General features: G+C 36.0%; 1 protein-coding gene across 2 annotated transcripts; it reads right to left on the bottom strand.

The window, feature by feature from the left end:
• Positions 1-242: 242 nt before the first annotated feature.
• Positions 243-19,086, bottom strand: LOC145322484 (uncharacterized). 2 transcript variants are annotated; one of them, XM_080164499.1, is made up of 13 exons: positions 16,712-19,086; positions 16,299-16,481; positions 15,689-15,994; positions 10,873-11,080; positions 9,915-9,925; positions 5,565-5,623; positions 4,744-4,806; positions 4,069-4,150; positions 3,677-3,728; positions 3,160-3,254; positions 2,478-2,627; positions 1,686-1,773; positions 243-490 (listed from the first exon to the last, which is right to left on the bottom strand). In XM_080164499.1, exons 1-12 carry the CDS (start codon positions 17,474-17,476, stop codon positions 1,687-1,689), a joined length of 2,061 nt encoding a protein of 686 aa, XP_080020625.1. In that variant the 5' UTR covers positions 17,477-19,086; the 3' UTR covers positions 243-490; position 1,686. The 2 variants fall into 2 exon arrangements, with proteins under 2 accessions (XP_080020625.1, XP_080020626.1); XM_080164500.1 differs by having other exon boundaries at positions 18,509-18,673.
• Positions 19,087-19,318: the final 232 nt, after the last annotated feature.

Genomic DNA, 19,318 nt, shown 5'->3' on the forward strand with positions numbered 1-19,318 from the left:
ACGAAACCTCTACATTATTGTCTGGCCACAAATTATTTACAATTTTTCTCGCGTCTTGACCACAACTTATTACTGGGACAAATTAACCCTTACTTATTTTGCCAATTGATTTCACAGTAATAAATTGATATAGTTTCAAGTACTTAGCATGTGCATACTAAGCAGTGTAAAACCTCTAATTGACATACATATCTAAGTTTTAAAGTAGCTACGCTACACATACAATTAATAATCAAAACACATTAAATTAATCCAAATATATTTGAGAAGATTTTCGGTTACATATGAATATTATATACCATTTGGATTTATATCTATGATAAAGGAACATTAAAATTCATTAAGAAATAAATTTTAAATTAAAAACCAAGCTAATTAATTGAAGAGTTTGAAAGGGGTGACGAGAGTTTGAGTGTTGAGGGGAGGATTTAAATATCGTAGGTTTTTTCTTTTTATTCACAGGTTTCATACAGGCTGAGTAATCTCAATTCTACATATATTATCAAACTTTCAATTCATTTCATTTACGGACGCCTTATATAAAAGTAATGGGAAATCTGAGTCTTTTTATGTGTTTCGAAGTATACCGCTATAGCTATACCGATATAGCCCTTCTCTACATTGAAGCCATTCAAAAGTCACTAAATAACTAAAATTGGAAGAAGTAGTCTTAACCCCCCCCCCCCCCTTCCCTGAAGAACCCGAAAAGAACATACAAAAATCTATACACTATAATAGATATCCAGTAAATCAGCCACAGAAACTAAGGGGACCATAAGGAAAAAGGATAAGAGGATGAATACTCACCCCTTTTTCATGGTAAAATACTACTTCCCCATCCCTAAATTTAGAAGCAGACGAAAATCAAAAACCGCCCAGGGCTTTTTATAAGTTAATCATGAATAATAATGTGAATAAAAATAAAAGCGATATTTAGCAAACAGCCGTGGGCGGTCAGAATCAGCTGAATGTTCATTATGAAAAAAATTTCCCCCTTTTTAGAAATAGAAGGATTCATCTATCATGAATAAATTTTTTTAAATAAAAATAAAATTCTATGTAATTTTTAATTAAAACGAAAATATCTAATCTAATATTCTTGCCCTAAATATGGAAATAGTAAAAAGTAAAAAAATATTTTTTAAAAATAATTTTTAATCCTCCCATTTGAAAAATAGTGGAATAGCAATAAATTTTAGCGCGGCAACAGCGCTAAGTAGGCCTCTAGGCCCACTGCCTATTTTCGTCTTCTAGTTGCTTCGATTCCTCTCTTATATTTTTTTTTCTATGAAGGGGACATTGGACCCAGAGTTTGGTAACGACGTTATCTTCTTTGTTGACTTAAAACCTTTGGATTCTTTATTGAAATTTTGTTTAGTTATTTCCAAATCCTTGTTTAATCTACAAAATATGTAATTTTTTTTCTCGTATTCATTCGAATCCGGTGGATAGGAACCGGTTCTCATCCATACGAAAAAACTATGTCTAGCATCGTATTATATCCAGTTTTCTACGAATATAGAAATGTACAATCATAAAATTAAAACTAGTTTTTTTAGCCGGTGCCTTCGGCACATTCTATATCCGCGGAAAGCAGTTTATAATACGATACGAGAAATAACTATTCTTATCCTTTAAGGTCCCTAATTTGGTTATTTAAATAGAAAATGAATTGAAGTTTGTGCCTTAGATCTTGTTCATGGCGGCCACGTCGACGGACTGGACGAAGTCCTCGAACTCGCAGATCTTCTCCTGCAGCTCGTCAATGGAAACCTAGTGGTACGAAACAGTTAGGATGGTGTTGTGTCGACTTACAAAATTTTATTTTAATTCTCGTGGAAACCTGTGCTAATCCAGTGGATATTAATCTTTTTTGAAACCATGCTGGAAATTAAAGAAAAGAAATAAGTCCCAGTAGACATAAGCCAGCTTTTTGGAGACCAACATTTTAGATACCCCAAGGGAAACACCAATTTATAAAAATTGATGTAATAAGTAGGGATGGCAATCAGGATCCGGGATTCGGAATCTGGAATCTGCCCAATTTTTGGGCAAATTTTGGAATCCGAATCCGAAATCCGTTTTTTAATTCCGGATTCTTAATTGGTAGGCTAAAATTACAAATACAAATAACAGTTTTTTTTCAGACAAAACTTATTTAAAATGTGGCAGACATATACCTAAAAGGTATAATGGTAGCTAGCATCCAAAGTTGCGTTTTTTTGTAAGTATTTATTTTCATTACACAGCTTTTCATGCTTCATTTATTTTTTTAAAAAGCCTTTTAAAGTACTGCTAGAATCCAGAATCCGAATCCGGAATCCGCAAGAAATCCGCCACTTTTTGGACGGATTCTTTTAAGAATCCGGATATCGAATCCGACCCAAAAATTCGACGGATTGCCATCACTAGTAATAAGTCAAAACGATAGACTTTTCTTTCAAATAGGCATAACAAAGTGGAGTGTCAAATCTAACCTTTTCATCTTCAACGACACACATCAATTGAAGCTTGTTGATACCATAACCAACAGGTACAAGTTTGTTGGCTCCCCAGACGAGGCCGTCCATCTCGACACTCTTGCAGGCCTTCAACATGGCGTCCATGTCGGTCTCGTCATCCCAAGGCTGAAATAAGAAACATTGGTCAGTTTGTTCATCCAGTAGGAGTGAAATGGATGGGTTAAAGGGTAGAATCATTGATTTAGCCCGATGAAAGTTTCCCTTTTTTAGATGGAAAAGGATGGGGTAAAGACGGTGGATTGTTATTTAAGCCCGCTGCAAGTTTTACTTTTTTAGAAAACATGAAAATCTGGTGTAAGTTGGATCCAAATAATAAAAAATTTATTGAAATACTTTAGCTTTAAATACACAGCTTGAAACAGGATTAAAGCAACGAATGCTCCACAGAGTTAGTTCCCCGCACAAGAGATAAGAAAAATACCTCTTATCATTAATTTATCTTAAACTAAAAAGGATTAGAGAGGGTTACAACTACAGAAAGTGTCCAAAGCACGACTAGAACTTTGGGGAATGCAATTTTGATTTGTTGACTTGTAAACAAAAACTTATCAACAGAAGACAAAATATTGTTAATAGTTATAGGTTATGTACGTCAAATTATCCTATCCCTTGAATCCCTGCTAACAATAGACCCTACCTTGATGTCAAAGAGGACAGAGGTCTTGGCGATGAGGGCGGGTTTCTTGGACTTCTTCTCGGCGTAGGCCTTCAGACGCTCGGCGGTAACTCTTGCCTTCACGGTTCACGTTTTTAAACATAACCTCATAATTAACAGGATGTATACTTGAACCGCTATGACTCCTTTACAGAAAAGAAACTGAAAGGAACCATGAAAGATTCTTGATCTATTGGTCCAATTACTGATTAGGAATCTAGATCTACTATATCTATTAAGCTTCAGGAAGGAAGGAGACAATCGACTGTTTATTACACTTAAGTCCCCAAAGCTTTATAGTAACGTTTTCTTATGGACTTTGGGGACTTAAATGAATTTTGATTGGTTACTTCATTAAGCTGAGTGTCCAAACGTTGTAACAAATATAAAATTACAGAAGAGGGAATTTTGTATATCATTGGGGATGTAAATCAATTTAACTGCCATTGTCTTATCACTAGATCCCGGATTAGGATGACAATTATTTTTAAAAAACGTTCCTTCTCGGCATCTTCTTCGTCATCATCGTCGGAACCGAACAGATCAACGTCCTTAATAATATAACAGCAATCAGTACAAGGAACGAACCTAAAAGGATTGCAGCGGTTTCCTCGCAAAGTGTGGGAAACAAAAACACTCAACCTCTTAAATTAAGTTGGGTTATTTTTGCTTGTTTATTCATTAAGGACAAAATTTTAAAGGATAACATAAAGGTAAAGACGGGGGGAGACGGGAAGGCGTGCGTTACTAATGCTCGACTGAGGAAAAGCACAGAAATTCTTTGTCTTTCTAGGAATGTCGGATATGGGGGGCTGGGGCAGCCTTGGCTCCAGGTTTACCACTCTCCAGAGCAGCCCTGCGGGACTTCTAGCTAACCTAACCATAACTTACCTCATCGTCATCTTCAGCGGGGGCTGGAGCAGCCGCAGCAGATTTACCACCCTCCAGAGCAGCAACACGGGCTGTCAAGGACCTAAACAAAATTTTATCTACTATAAAAAGTTAAATACAAGGCATCTGCCATTTGTACAGGTAGTAGAAGTACGATTACTGTGTTTTAAACAATAAGTTAATTTTTTATCCCTGCTAAGGGGGTGAGGGGTTAAAAAAATTATGTAGTTGGGGGGGAAAAGAATGTAAAAATTAAAGGAACTAAGAGCATTTTTTCCCTATTTATCTCCACTCTTTTGTAAAAAAAAAATAAAAGCATTTGTGGGAGGGGGGATATAATATGAATAAAGAGTTCTGAAAATATTTTTCTATTTTATCCCCTTCCTTGCTGGAAAAAGCTAGGAGGAAAAAAAAATAATTTTTGCAGTCGGGGGAAAAAAAAATTTATCTTTTGCAGAATATACACCCTTGAAACTTTTTTTCCATTTTTCTCCCCTCCTTAGAGAAAAAAAAGTAATTGTGCGAGTTGGGATGATATGAATAAAAAAAGTTCTGAAAATATTTTTCCTTTTTTTTCACCTTCCTTGCTGAAAAAAAAAACTAGGAGGGGAAAAACAGAAAAATTTGCAGCAGGGAAATCTTATCCCTTAAATCCCCGGATACTTGTATACTTACTTGATCAAGGCCTTGAGGTTGTCTGTGTCCTTCTTCAGGGTCTTGTTCTCCAGTTCAAGAGCACTGAACATTAAAACATCAGTTTTCATGAAAACATATGCCTATTTTAAAATGAGAAATCCTTTTGTACATTTAAAGAAAAAACCGAAGTACCGGGTCAACAAAACTGAAAATAGCTTTTTTTCGTGAAAAAGGGAGTAGGTTGCGCTAAAAATCCGTCATTGTGTGAGTTTTAAGGCATGAAAATATGTGTATTTCTTATTGATAAGAAGTATAGACAAAATTAAACAAAAGTTAACATAAATTTTTATCGTTCTACTACTGTTAACTAAAAACTCCCAACCTTTACGGATTTCTTTGCGCAACCTACTTCTCCCTTTTTATGATGCGTTACGCGTTTCTTTCAGTCTGACCTCCAAAGGGTTTTAATCCAGTGGAAATAAAATCGGTTTTGCTGATGCCACAATTGTTATTAGGTATTTATCGCATCGATCGTATTATAAACAGTCTTCCATGGATAGTAAAATGAGAAATATTAAGATTAAAACAATTTTTGTAAACCCCGAGTGTACAAAAACCCCTTTCTATCACTGATATTTTAATATTAGGTATAATGTTTTCAGTTTAATATTCGTGGAAATTTATCTGTAATACGTTGCTGAAGGCACGGGTCAAAAAACTAGTTTTAATCTTATGATTGTACATTTTTAAATTTGTAGAAAGCTGGATATAATACGATGCTAGACATAGTTTTTTCGTATGGATGAGAACCGGTTCCTATCCACCGGATTCGAATGAATACGAGTAATATTATTATATACCTCAATTTTGAAGCAAGGGCCATGTCTACTTCGCTGCTTTGGGCTACTAGTCCGTCAACCTGAAATGGACCAAGCACATGTTAAAACTAACTATTTTAAGTGAAAAGGAGACTTTCCATGAATGAGGGCTTAGGATTTTATCAACTTAAAGCAGTAAATCAAACTTTAATAACGTAAAACTTCTCTTAGCTTGGTTACGCGGATAAGTAATTAGGTTTAGGTTTAGTTCCTTATTAACTAAAAGGATCTTAAGGGATAAGACAATCAATGATACATTAATATACATAACCAATGATAATAAACAAATTACCCTTTCATAGATTAACTTTGTCTGTAGAAGATTTTAGAACTAACCAATTAAAATTCAAAGACATGTTTTAATTACAGCCCTACAGTTTATGTTTACTGCTTTAAGGTGTAAACCCTTTAAATTTCATTCATAAACAGTTTCCTTTTAATAACTACTAAATTAAAATCTTTCTAAATATCCGATCATTTTCAATTCTAAGTTAATATTATCAGGAAAGCATAGAAGAAAAAATTTCAATCACCATAATAAATTAAATAGGTTAGTAGAAAATAGCCAAATCCACCCCCAAATCAAACCAAAACAATTATTAGTAATGTTAGTATTTAATTATAATATAAGCAAATCAGCTAAGACAATAAAAAAAGCTTTTGCGTGGTTTCTTTCTCTGTATTATTTACAATAAGAAAAGGCCGAAAAACTGCCATAAATGGAGAACTGAAAGATCTCAAAATACGGACTTATCTCAGATTTGATTAAAAATAAAATGTACCTTTGCGTAGGGGTGTGTAAAGGAATGAGTAAATTATGGGTTTAAAAGTTAGAACACAATTAGTTTGGAAGTTCTTAATCAAAAGGGGTGCTAGGTGCCGGAAGCTCGTAAACCATGAGCAAAATAGACTAATCCCAAAAATCATTACCCTTCAGAGCTATCATAATCTTTACCTAAAATTAACCGAAAAAATATATATTTTGACCATAAAGGTTTTTCTTGATTTATTCTAAGTTAAAACAAAATGGTTTTCTTAAAAATAAACTGGCAATTAAAAAACCTTAAACACACCCCTCCTAAAACACATCAAGACATTTAATAACAGTTTTCGACCTCTGTATTTATCTAAGTGTAATAATATATAAATATAAATGTATAAATGAAAAAAAATATTTTACTCACACACTCAAGTGAGTTTTTAATATGCTGCCTTGCCCTCTGTATCTGAGCTGACAGGCTTGATGTGCCGGCATCCTAGACACACACACACAGGATAGTTACATATCAGTAATCTTACAGGTAATGGACGCAGAAAAAAATGCAGGATCTTGCAGTCACGCGCAATACGAGAGAGGCGACGCTGTTTCTATCTCGATTTTCGCGTTATGATATTTGTCCTACACCCATAAAAAGTCCTACACTCAGTTATAAAATTCAGTCCCACAACCCCCTTATAAGATGCAAAAATTGAGCTTTGAAAATTGCGTCACCCCTCTCGTATTTCGTAGTACCGCAAGATCTTGTATTTTCTCTGCAACCATTCTTTCAGGTATTGGATGGATCAAGTAAAGTTGAAGTAAATTAATATGGAGCGTACTTTCGAAAAGATAAAAGGGGTAGTTTCACGAAATGCATTTGAACTTAATTTAGTGAACCGCATATTTTTTGGTAGTTAATGGATTAAACTATATTTATATGGCATATATTACCCCTTTAATTTTAAAAATCAAATAAAATCAGGGATCTAAGGGACAAGACAATGGACCATAAAGTGATATACATCCCCAATTATGTTGAACTATATCAACCCTTCCTAAGTTTACCCAACACTAATTTAAACCCCATTAAAAATTCTATACGAGTATTTGAAGTTTAAGCCAACGAATAAGATTATTATATTTTGGGTGGCAATGTAATTTAAAGTCCAATGTCCCCTCCCTCCCTGAACAAACTATTATCAAGTTATGTCCTATAGTATCCCCAAAACTTTTCTTGATCCTCTTCAACACCATTAGAAACTTTACAGGGTTGAAATGAAAATGTTCTTCATGAAAACAAACTAATCTCTCGATACGTATATCCCAATGAAAAGGAATTCCATTTCCAGTCAGGCTTCGAAACCGATTAATATCCGCTGGGTTAGAACCGGTTCTCAGCCATACTGGAAAATAATGTAAATCGTATTACAGACAAAGGGGGGGGGGGGGGGTAAAATGTGGTGACTCGTGCCACGACATACCAGCAATTTTATTTTGGGTGCTACTCCCTTAGTTTTAGAGATAATTGGATAAAATCTTTTGGGCTGGGTCAGTAATTACCCCAACTAGAGGTATCTTTCAAAAAAACGGCGGCGTGACCGCCGCTCCCGCCGCCGTTTTCCGCCGCCACCAAAAAAATTTTTTTTTTTGCATTTCTCGCCGAATTAGGCAATTTGGAATCATTTGAGACCATGTTATTTATTTCAAAAAATTTTTCCCCTTACAAGCAGCCCTGCGGGGGGACTTTTCATTTTTTCAAATTCTCGTATATCAAGGTATATCTTAAATTCAGTACTTCTCCTGTGCTTTTGAAGATATTGGAACAAAATCTTTTTTGATGGGTCAGTAATAAATATTTGCGAGAAATGCAAAAAAGTTTTTTTGTTGGCGGCGTAAAACGGCGGCGGACGGCGGGAGCGGCGGTCCCGCCGCCGTTTTCTTAATTCAAATATTTTTTACTTACCAACCTAAAAAGATTTTGTTTCAATATCTTCAAAATCACAGGAGAAGTACTGTATTTAAGATATACCTTGATATACGAGAATTTGAAAAAAACTGTAAGGGGAAAAATTTTTGAAAAAAATAACATGGTCTCAAATGATTCCAAATTGCCTAATTCGGCGAGAAATGCAAAAAAAAAAATTTTTTTTGTTGGCGGCGGAAAACGGCGGCGGACGGCGGGAGCGGCGGTCCCGCCGCCGTTTTCTTAATTCAAATATTTTTTACTTACCAACCTAAAAAGATTTTGTTTCAATATCTTCAAAATCACAGGAGAAGTACTGTATTTAAGATATACCTTGATATACGAGAATTTGAAAAAAACTGTAAGGGGAAAAATTTTTGAAAAAAATAACATGGTCTCAAATGATTCCAAATTGCCTAATTCGGCGAGAAATGCAAAAAAAAAAATTTTTTTGGTGGCGGCGGAAAACGGCGGCGGGAGCGGCGGTCCCGCCGCCGTTTTTTTTGAAAGATACCTCTAGTTGGGGTAATTACTGACCCAGCCCAAAAGATTTTATCCAATTATCTCTAAAACTAAGGGAGTAGCACCCAAAATAAAATTGCTGGTATGTCGTGGCACGAGTCACCACATTTTACCCCCCCCCTTTTCACGAATTTAAAACTAAAATCATGGAATTAATACCAGTTTTGTGGTAACAAAATGGTTTTAATATTACAACTTTTACTTTTAAATTCCGCGGAAAGCTGTCTATAATACGATGCAATTAATAACTATTATTCTATGCTAAAATAAGTTACAATAAAGAACTTTTTCAAGACAACTCTGAATTAGCAAATTAATATCTTGTTAGGAAAAAATATCTTTGAATTTTCAAATACTATCAAAAGCAATTTAAATAAGTAGAAATGATTAAAAACCCATCTACGGATTACAAAATGAAGACTTCGATCCTTAAATACCCATAAAAATAGAAAATTTAGGGTTTTCAAAGAATGATATTAGAGGTTAGTGAGAAGTATTTTTTTTTTTTTTTTTTGGGGGGGGGGGGGCTGAGGGGAATTAATCAAAATTAATTTTTATTTCTAATCATTGAAAATTAAAAATCAGATTTTTTTAATATCCTGTACTTTATGATTGTTGTAAATGTTTGATAATTTTTTGTTAACATTTTGGTTGATTTTATTAAGAGTTTACAATACATTTTACTACCTGGATCCTTGAACGCTGCTTGCAAAATATAAAAATCAGATCTTAAAAATAAGTTTCTCTTAAGCAAGACGTTTTACACAGCTGTAGGTAAGCATTAAGTATTAATAAATACCTAGTTATTTGGCGCCATCGAGCCTAACAAAACTGGTATTGATCAATATTAGTGCAAATTTGTTTATAATACGATGTAAACACGATTTTCCAGTATAGCCAAGCTGTGGACTGGTTCTTATCCAGTGGATATTTAACAGTTTCGAAGCCATATTAGAAAATTATGTTAAAAGTCCTGTATTAAAATCTGTAGCAAACTTAAAACAGAAAAGGGTTGCAAAATCAACAAAGCATGTATCTAATCTAAGATATACATACAGTTTCAAAAATCCGAGGGGAAAATCCTTACTTTAGCGGATTCTGTTAAGCAACAGTGAATTTCAGTTGTTTGAAATTTTTAAAGTTTTAACAAGGATGACAACATTCATAAAAGCTTAGCTCAACAAATTAGACAGCAGGAAAAACCAGTCACAATCTACCTAATCAGGGATAAGACAATGGCCTTATTAATGTACAATCTTAATGATTATACACAAAATTACTCTTACTGTAGATTACAATAAGTGGTTGAAATGTTTGATCTTTAAACTTATGAACCAACTAAAAAATATTCAATGTAAACTTTAAAGTAGTAAAGCCAAAGAATAAGAAAAAGTTATAAAAAAACTTTGGGGACTAGTGTAACAAAGGCCAATGTCTCCTTCCTACTTCCTTACAGCTCTAAGAATAATAATTCAATGTTTGAAATAAATAGGAGGATTCTTACATCATTAGGTAAAGAAAGCTTTCCGTAACAGATATACAGCGGACTACCCCCCCCCCCCCCAATTTAGAAAAGCTTTGCTTTCAAAATCTTATCAAGCAACAAACTTCCGCCTTTCCTTTAAAGTTTTTATAAATAGGTTAAATATATTATTCCCTTTAATAAATATAGAACAATTCAAAATATTTATTCCCTATTAAAAGGGAAATTATAATTTGCTTTTAAAAATGTATCTTAAAATATTGATAATACATTCTAAACATATAAAAAATATGTACTCTTAAGCATTCTAGCTTTTAAATAATTTTTTTACAGCTCTTAAATCTAAAGTTTAGACACCGCGAGTTTGAACCAACCAATTAAGATTAGAGTATCCAAAGTTTGTAGGCTAACTATTAAACATAACTTTTATACAAAAGTTAAGGTATCTGTTTGATTTTCAATCTAATGTCCTCTCCCTGAATTTATATTCTCCCTCATTAACCAAAAAATGACCAATACAAATCTTCTATGTATAATTAACTGAAAAGAAATTCAGTATTTCCTTGCAGTGTTGCTGCGGCGCTAGGCTTCTGTAGTTCCTCCTCCTCGTACACCCACTCTGTCATGACCGACCTCCAGCTGGAGATCTCAGCAGGGTTGAACCACAGGGTAATCTCCTTCTCTGCAGACTCTACGCTGTCACTGCCATGGATTATGTTGCGACCAACGTCGACACAGTAATCGCCACGAATTGTACCAGGGGCGGAGTCCTAGTGTAGTTGGTTTTCAATGAGTTTCCTATTTGAGCTTAATAAAATATTAACTAAGCATACAAAAATTTCCCACAAAATCAAATAGATAGATGAATATTTTCAAAAATCATTTTTAACTCATTGAAAAGCTAACAAGTCATATATAGCTCCATATCAACAGATTTTAACACATTTTAACACATTTTAACACATTAAAAAACCCAAAATTGTAACGATTACCTAGTAAATCTTAACATTAAACGCTTTAAAAATAAACACTTAATTTAACAGTTTTAAATGAACTTAAGATTTTAAGGGGGGGGGTTTTTAATGCAACCATCTCGTAATCAATGTATAAATGGCACTTAGAATTCGAATTTCGATCTCAAATTTTGCATGAGTAATCCTTGGTAGGTCTATTTTCCCTAAATCGAACAAAAAGTTGGAAAAGTAACGGCTGGCAGCTGGCGGCTCAGCCGTTTAGCCGTTTTTTGCCTATTTTCAGGGCAAATTCATTATTAATTACGTAGGAATCAACTTTTAAAGACAGATTTTTGGTTTAATTCATGTTAAATGATAGCAATAACCATTTTTTAAATTTCTAGTACCAGCTGCTAAACGGCTAGAACCGGCTGAAAACGGCTGGGAGCTGCCAAGAGTATGAATAGTTGATAGGGCATGTGACATGTCTAGGGGTAGGTTTTTATGGTTGCTGGGCTCAAAAATACTACCAAAAATAGTTGCAGCTCAATCATATGGCAGCTGGGTAACGGCCGCTGCTGAGCTGGGAGCTGCCAAGAGTTGAATGTGTAGATAGGGCTTGTGACATGTCTAGGGGTAGGTTTTGATGGTTGCTGAGCTCAAAAATGCTACCAAAAATAGTGACAGCTCAATCATATGGCAGCTGGGTAACGGCCGCTGCTGAGCTGGGAGCTGCCAAGAGTTAAATGTGTAGATAGGGCTTGTGACGTGTCTAGGGGTAGGTTTTTAGGGGTGCTAAGCTCAAAAATACTACCAAAAATAGTGGCCGCCTATCCATATGGCAGCTGGGTAACAGCTGCAGCTCACCTTGGAGCGGCCAAGAGTAGAATGAGTACATAGGGCTTGTGACATGTCTAGGGGTAGGTTTTTAGGGGTGCTAAACTCAAAAATGCTACCAAAAGTAGTGGCAGCCCATCCATATGGCAGCTGGGTAACAGCTGCAGCTCAGCTGGGAGCGGACAAGATTAGAATGAGTAGATAGGGCTTGTGACGTGTCAAGGGGTAGGTTTTTATGGGTGCTGAGCTCAATACTACTACCAAAAATAGTGGCCGCCAATCCATATGGCAGCTGGGTAACGGCCGCAGCTCACCTTGGAGCGGCCAAGAGTAGAATAAGTAGATAGGACTTGTGACGTGTCTAGGGGTAGTTTTTCGGAGTGCTGAGCTCAAAAATACTACCAAAAATAGTGGCGGCCCATCCACATGGCAGCTGGGTAACAGCTACAGCTCAGCTAGGAGGGGCCAATAGTAGAATGAGTAGATGGGGCTTGTGACGTGTCTAGGGGTAGGCTTTTATGGTTGCTTAGCTCAAAAATACTACCAAAAATAGTGGCCGCCCATCCATATGGCAGCTGGGTAACAGCTGCAGCTCAGCTAGGAGCGGCCAAAAGTAGATGAGTAGATAGGGCTTCTGATGTGTCTAGGGGTAGGTTTTAATGGACGCTGAGCACAAAAATTAGTGCCCTCCCTTCTATATGGCAGCTGGGTAATGGCCACAGCTCAGCTGTTTTTTGAGGCTTAAAAAATTGATTATTTCAGTGGAATTAAACTTCTCCCTATTAACATTTTACCTTTTTTTCATGGATATATTACTAATAACTCTTTTTAATTACTGGATTTCACTGTTTCAAGAGCTGAAAACTACCAAAAAACGGCTGAGAAAAGCTAACAATAGCCAAAAGTACATAGCATGTGACGTGTCTAGGGGTAGGTTTTTATGGGTGTTGAGCTCTAAAATACTACCAATAAAAGTTCGGGCCTGTCTATATGGCAGCTGGGTAACAGCTACAGCTGAGCAGCAGCCCTTACCATGCTGCCATTTGGATGAGCTTTTCTATTTTTGGGAGTATTAATGAGCTTGGCACCTATAAAAACTTGCACCTCTTTGACACATCACAAGCTATGTCTTTACTTGTTTACTTTTATCTGTTGGTAACTGTTCTCAGCCAATTTCAGCCGTTTTACAACTAAATCAAAACATTGATAAGGTGTTGTTATTAATAATATAAAATGACAATAGTGTATTTATACTGAAATATTCAATATTTGATGATCCTTCAATAGTCCCAATAGTCAATGAGTCTTAATTAACCCTTACAGATCGGGGGGGGGGGGGGGGGCTCAAAGAGCCCCCCCCTCTAGTTTTTTCAATCTCATTTTTTTTGTAGGTAAGATGGAGTGCTGTGACTTCATGACTTTTTAAGTTTAGTAATTATACGTCGGCAAGAGTTGATTTTATTAGGATATCTGGTCTGTGCCGGTCGTGGTGTCCGGTCAAAGTCGGTTGGGTAGCACAAAAATTAGAAAAAAAATTCTAAATAAATCTTAATTTCTACATTATGACTTTTGTGTATAAGGAGAAACCTAAAATTTTTTTGGTGAATACTTAGATATCAATGACCTTCTGAGAAAAGTTGTGTTATGACCGTTTGACCGCTCCCTGACCGACTTTATGACCGATTTTTGTCCGGCTTTTACTACAGACATATATCATGAATATAGTGGCTTCTATTACAGCTAGAGTCCTATAAATTTTTTTGGTAAATCCTTGAGCAACATCAAACAGATAAAAATATTAATTGGCGCCGCCAACCGCCGTAACCGCCGAAAATGGCGGTTTCCGTTATTTGCCGTTTTTTGGCGATAATCAGAAAAAGTAACTTTTTTGTTATGAAAAATAAAAGTTCGTCCTAAAATTTGGTCATCCTAGCTGCAAAATTGGCCGCTCTACAGCTGTTTTAAAATTTAGCGGCTGGCCGCTAAAAAGCGGCTAAGGAGCGGCCTGGCCGCTATGACTAGAAAAAGTAATTTTCTCTAAAAATACACATGAACCACCAGAAAAAAATTTTACTTCTTTATCTGTAACAGGAGCCGAGATAGAGGGGGGGGCTCAAAGAGCCCCCCCCCCCCCCCGATCTATTAAGGTGGGAATTGGGGCCCGAGCTGTAAGGGTTAAATAACGGCTTACTGCTAAGCTTAGCTGTTACCCAGCTGCAATATGGATGGGCGGCCACTTTTTTTAGTAGTATTTTTGAGCTCAGCACCCATGAAAACCTACCCCTAAACACGTCACAAGCCCTATGAACTCATTCTACTCTTGGCCGCTCCCAGCTGAGCTGTAGCTTTTACCCAGCTGCCATGTGAATGGGCCGCCACTATTTTTGATAGCATTTTTGAGCTCAGCACCCATAAAAACCTACCCCTAGACATGTCACAAGCCCTATCTACCCATTCTACTCTTGGCCGCTACCAGCTGAGCTGCAGCTGTTACCCAGCTGCCATATTGATAGGCGGCCACTATTTTTTGTAGTATTTTTGAGCTCAGCACCCAATAAAACCTATCCCTAGACACCTCACAGGCGCTATGTACTCATTCTACTCTTGGCCGCTCCCAGCTGAGCTGTAGCTTTTACCCAGCTGCCATGTGGATGGGCCGCCACTATTTCTAATAGTATTTATGAGCTCAGCACCCCTAAAAACCTACCCCTAGACACGTCAAAAGCCCTATCTACTCATTCTACTCTTGGCTGCTCCCAGCTGAGCAGCGGCCGTTACCCAGCTGCCATATGGATGAGCTGCCACTATTTTTAATAGCATTTTTGAGCTCAGCACCCATAAAAACCTATCCCTAGACATGTCACAAGCCCTATCTACCCATTCTACTCTTGGCCGCTACCAGCTGAGCTGCAGCTGTTACCCAGCTGCCATATTGATGGGCTGTCACTATTTTTGGTAGCATTTTTGAGCTCAGCAACCATCAAAACCTACCCCTAGACATGTCACAAGCCCTATCTACACATTCAACTCTTGGCAGCTCCCAGCTCAGCAGCGGCCGTTACCCAGCTGCCATATGATTGAGCTGCAACTATTTTTGGTAGTATTTTGAGCTCAGCAACCATAAAAACCTACCCCTAGACATGTCACATGCCCTATCAACTATTCATACTCTTGGCAGCTCCCAGCCGTTTTTAGCCGGTTCTAGCCGTTTAGCAGCTGGTACAAGAAATTTTAAAAATGGTTATTGCTATCATTTAACATGAATTAAACCAAAAATATGTTTTAAAAAGTTGATTCCTACGTAATTAATGATGAATTTGTCCTGAAATTAGGCAAAAAACGGCTAAACGGCTGAGCCGCCAGCTGCCAGCCGTTACTTTTCCAACTTTTTGTTCGATTTAGGGAAAATAGACCTACCAAGGATTACTCATGCAAAATTTGAGGTCGAAATTCGAATTCTAAGTGTCATTTATACATTGATTACGAGATGGTTGCATTAAAAACCCCCCCCTTATGTACATTTATACCGCCTCCCCTAACATTCAAATTTTTGCTTTCCAAAATTTGAAACTAATGAATATATTTAACCTTTGGATTTGTGGCACCGAGCATAGCTCTGCCCTGCTTCACCGCGTTCAGTCCCTGCCACACCATAGGCACCACAGGTCCAGATCCCATGTAGCGAATAAGCTCGCCGAAGAACCCCTTCTTAGACAGGTCGGCGTAGTGTTCCCGCAGCAGCGCGTCGTCAGCCTTCATAAACTTAGCGGCCAGCAGCTTGAAGCCGCGAGATTCGAATCTGTCCATGATGGTGCCCACAAGACCGCGGTGCACGGCGTCAGGCTTCAGCATGATGAAGGTTCTTTCGCCATTGGCGGCATTTCTGTATTCGCCCTTTATGTCATTAATTTACCAAACGCTCATAATGGGTGATTAAAGGTTTAAAAGTAAATTTTAACATCAAAGAAAGTAATTTGGCATTTAAAAGAAATATATTTGACCTCTTAAGCTCTTATGATGACTTGTTAAAAAATCATTGTTGAGAAAACTATAAACCTATCATTTCTACATCATTAAGAATATTGCAACTTTTCAATGCAATTAAAACAAAATGTCAATTTAAAAAAAAACGTTCTTTCAAATGCCACACACCCCAAAATGATTTTAATATCTACCACTCTTAACACTGACTTAATACCTGTGCAAGTCTTTCTTGAAGTTTAGCCTCAGCTGCCTCGCATTCAGCTTTGTTGGTCCATACCTTCTCAGCAGCAGCTGGGGCTGCGGCAGCCGATTTGTTGCCAGATTTTCCATTTGATTTGCTGGGTTTGGCAGATTTTTCAGGCGCAGCTTTGGCTTTTTCCTCAGTGGATTCTGAGCTCTAATTAGATTTAAATTACTAGAAATGTAAATAAAAGAAAACTTTATGCTAAAAAAATGAATTGAATCAGTTTCACTTTGAATAAAAAATGAAATCAAAATGAAATGCAATTTTTCAGTGCAGTAAATTAATTTTTTTAAAATTAGTATCTCGTCTTAATGAGAAAAAATTTACATTAGTCAACTAAATAAAGACTAATTAAAATTGTGTTAAAAGTGTTAGTATCAAACCTTAGTCACACGTGAAAAATATGCCAGTTCTGCGTCCTTTATGGCGGCTGTATTGTACGCTACAAAGTCATCACACATCATACTCTTATACAAGTGATGCTCCTTCACCAAACCATTTAAATTTTTAGGTTTGGCTGCTACCACAGACTCTCCACATTGCGGGATTTCTTGTGCTACTCTTTGTGCTTTTTTCTCTATGGCATTATGGCATTCTTTGGTTATGACTAAACTATTTTTGATCAAAGAAAAAACTGTAGAATTTTTAACTTCAGCTGAAGCATCTACCCCCTTCTGCATAGGTTTGTTTATTTCCGTACTACAGCCATCAAGATTATCAATCAAGTCTTCTTCAGTAGCAATACTGGTACAGCTGCTACCGTTCAAATCCCCAGCAAGAGGGGTGAGAGTACCACCATCCTCACCGCCTGTGCCACAGCAATCAACATCAGTTTGTATCGCGTCTAATTTGTTAACATCACTGAGAGCTTTATCAACAGCCTTCATGAAACAGCTGTCGTCAAATTCGTTGTCAGTGCTGGCCCCCTTATCCTCCTCACACCCAAGGGTGTTCTCAGAAGAAGCAGGGAGGGTGCTCTCCGTGTATTGAGAGCTGGAGCAAGCTTCAGAAGTTTCACAGTCAGTCAGAACTTCTCCAGATGCATTAGAACCATCGGTAGGCTTTGCTGTGCCTGTGGAGCGTTTCTTCTTGCTCCGTTTTTTAGTTTTAGATTTTGGCCGCGGATGACTATATCTTGAATATGGCATTTTTGGTTTTCCTTTAATATACTTTACTAAAAGACTTTTAGTAGAATGTTAGATGTGTAGGTATACGAGTGTCAAGTGTATATTAAGCAGGGGAGCACCAAACTAAATTATTATCAAATCAAAAGGAAATGAATATATCAAGCTTACAAATATAAAAATGGAAATGAATAAATCATATCAAGCTTTTTATATAAATCAAAGTAAGCAAATAAAAGTAGTAAAAGAAATAAACCATGCTTAATCAAAATTAAATTAATTCAACCTAAATAGAAGCCTCTGTTCTATCATAACCAATGTCTCGAGATTGGATTGAATAAACATGATATTTAAATAAAATTAGTCTGGGAGTTCTATGGAGCTACCCAATATTCAGAAATAGGCAGTTATACAGGGTTTGCATAAGATAGGGAAAAGGGACATGACCTCTGAAAACTGAAGAATTTGATTATTTCTACATCCCCATAAGTTCAAAGTAAACCTTTTTTCGGGCTATGTTCGATAATGTTGAATATACCATATTCTTATGAATACAATTAACCTACTTTTATATCCCTTAAAACGTCTTGAAAAGGGAAACTAAAATAATTAAAAATAAAATGAAAACTCTTATCAAAATCAACCAAAATCACAGCAACAAAAAAAATAATATCAAATGATAAGAAATTAGGCCAACAATTTTAATTTGATAAACTGAATATTTAAGTTATTCTCAGGGACCAAAAGGGAGAAGACAATGGCAGATTAATTAATGTACATCCCCTATGACGTTATAAAAGTTACCACTTCTGTTGATTATAAATAGTAGTTGGAACGTTTGGACACTCAATGAATTAACCTATCAAAATTCAATGATGAACCCAAAAGTTGTTAATCTATCGAATAGGAAAGTTTTATGTTTAAACTATGGAGACTATTAATGACATGTCCCAATGTCCACTCCCTCCCTGAGTTAAACTAGCTAAAATGCGATTGGTGACTTAATTTCTTATCAAAGAAAAACTAAATAAAAAAGCAAGCAGAATTAAGTTTTACCTTCGCCCCTGAAAGCTTTTCAAAATAAAGCTTTTCGGCATCCTCGCATTGGGCCTTGTTAAACCAAATGTTTTCTTGAGCAAGTGCGGCAGCTGCCATCTTTCTACGAGTTTTTAGCGGTTTCAGGGGCTCAGGACAAACTGAAAATGATCGAAAAATATTGAGAAAAACTTTTGGTGAAAAATTATATAATTAAGAAAATATGACAAATTGAATAATAAATCACTTAATAAATACTTATCCATGCTTTAATATTAATATTTTCAACTATTTGTTTGATAATAAAACTTGTATTAACAATTCAAATAAATGAAAATATTACAATCAAATGTCTAAAATCCTATTTAACACAAGACTAAGCAATTTTGCAGTGCAGATATATAAATTTCACTAAGACACTTCAAATTAAAATTTTCTCTACTTTTATAGTAAATAATAACAAATTATACTTCAATATAAAAGTAATAGAATGTATGTAGCATGTAATAGACAATTTAGGTTGGAATAAGATGAAATAATTTTTTCAAAAATTGTCAATTTCGGATGTATCTCGTGTGTTAACGTGGAGAGGTAAGAGTGACCAACTTTTCAAAATTATATTTTAAAAATATTTAACAACATTTTTACTTAATTATAAGTCATAATTTGTAAGTTTATATAGAAAAATTAACCGAAAATCACATCTAAGCAGATTTTTTCTATTAAATTCTTATGAGGAACAAACAAAAATAAAAAGAAACTTATAAAAAGTTGACAACTTTAAGTCAAGAAATAATAAAATCACGAAACCTCAGAAACAAAAACTTTCTT

Source organism: Acartia tonsa, chromosome 6 (genome assembly GCF_053477335.1).
Source record: "Acartia tonsa isolate MP-2025a chromosome 6, ASM5347733v1, whole genome shotgun sequence".
NCBI classification, from domain to species: Eukaryota; Metazoa; Arthropoda; class Copepoda; order Calanoida; family Acartiidae; genus Acartia; species Acartia tonsa.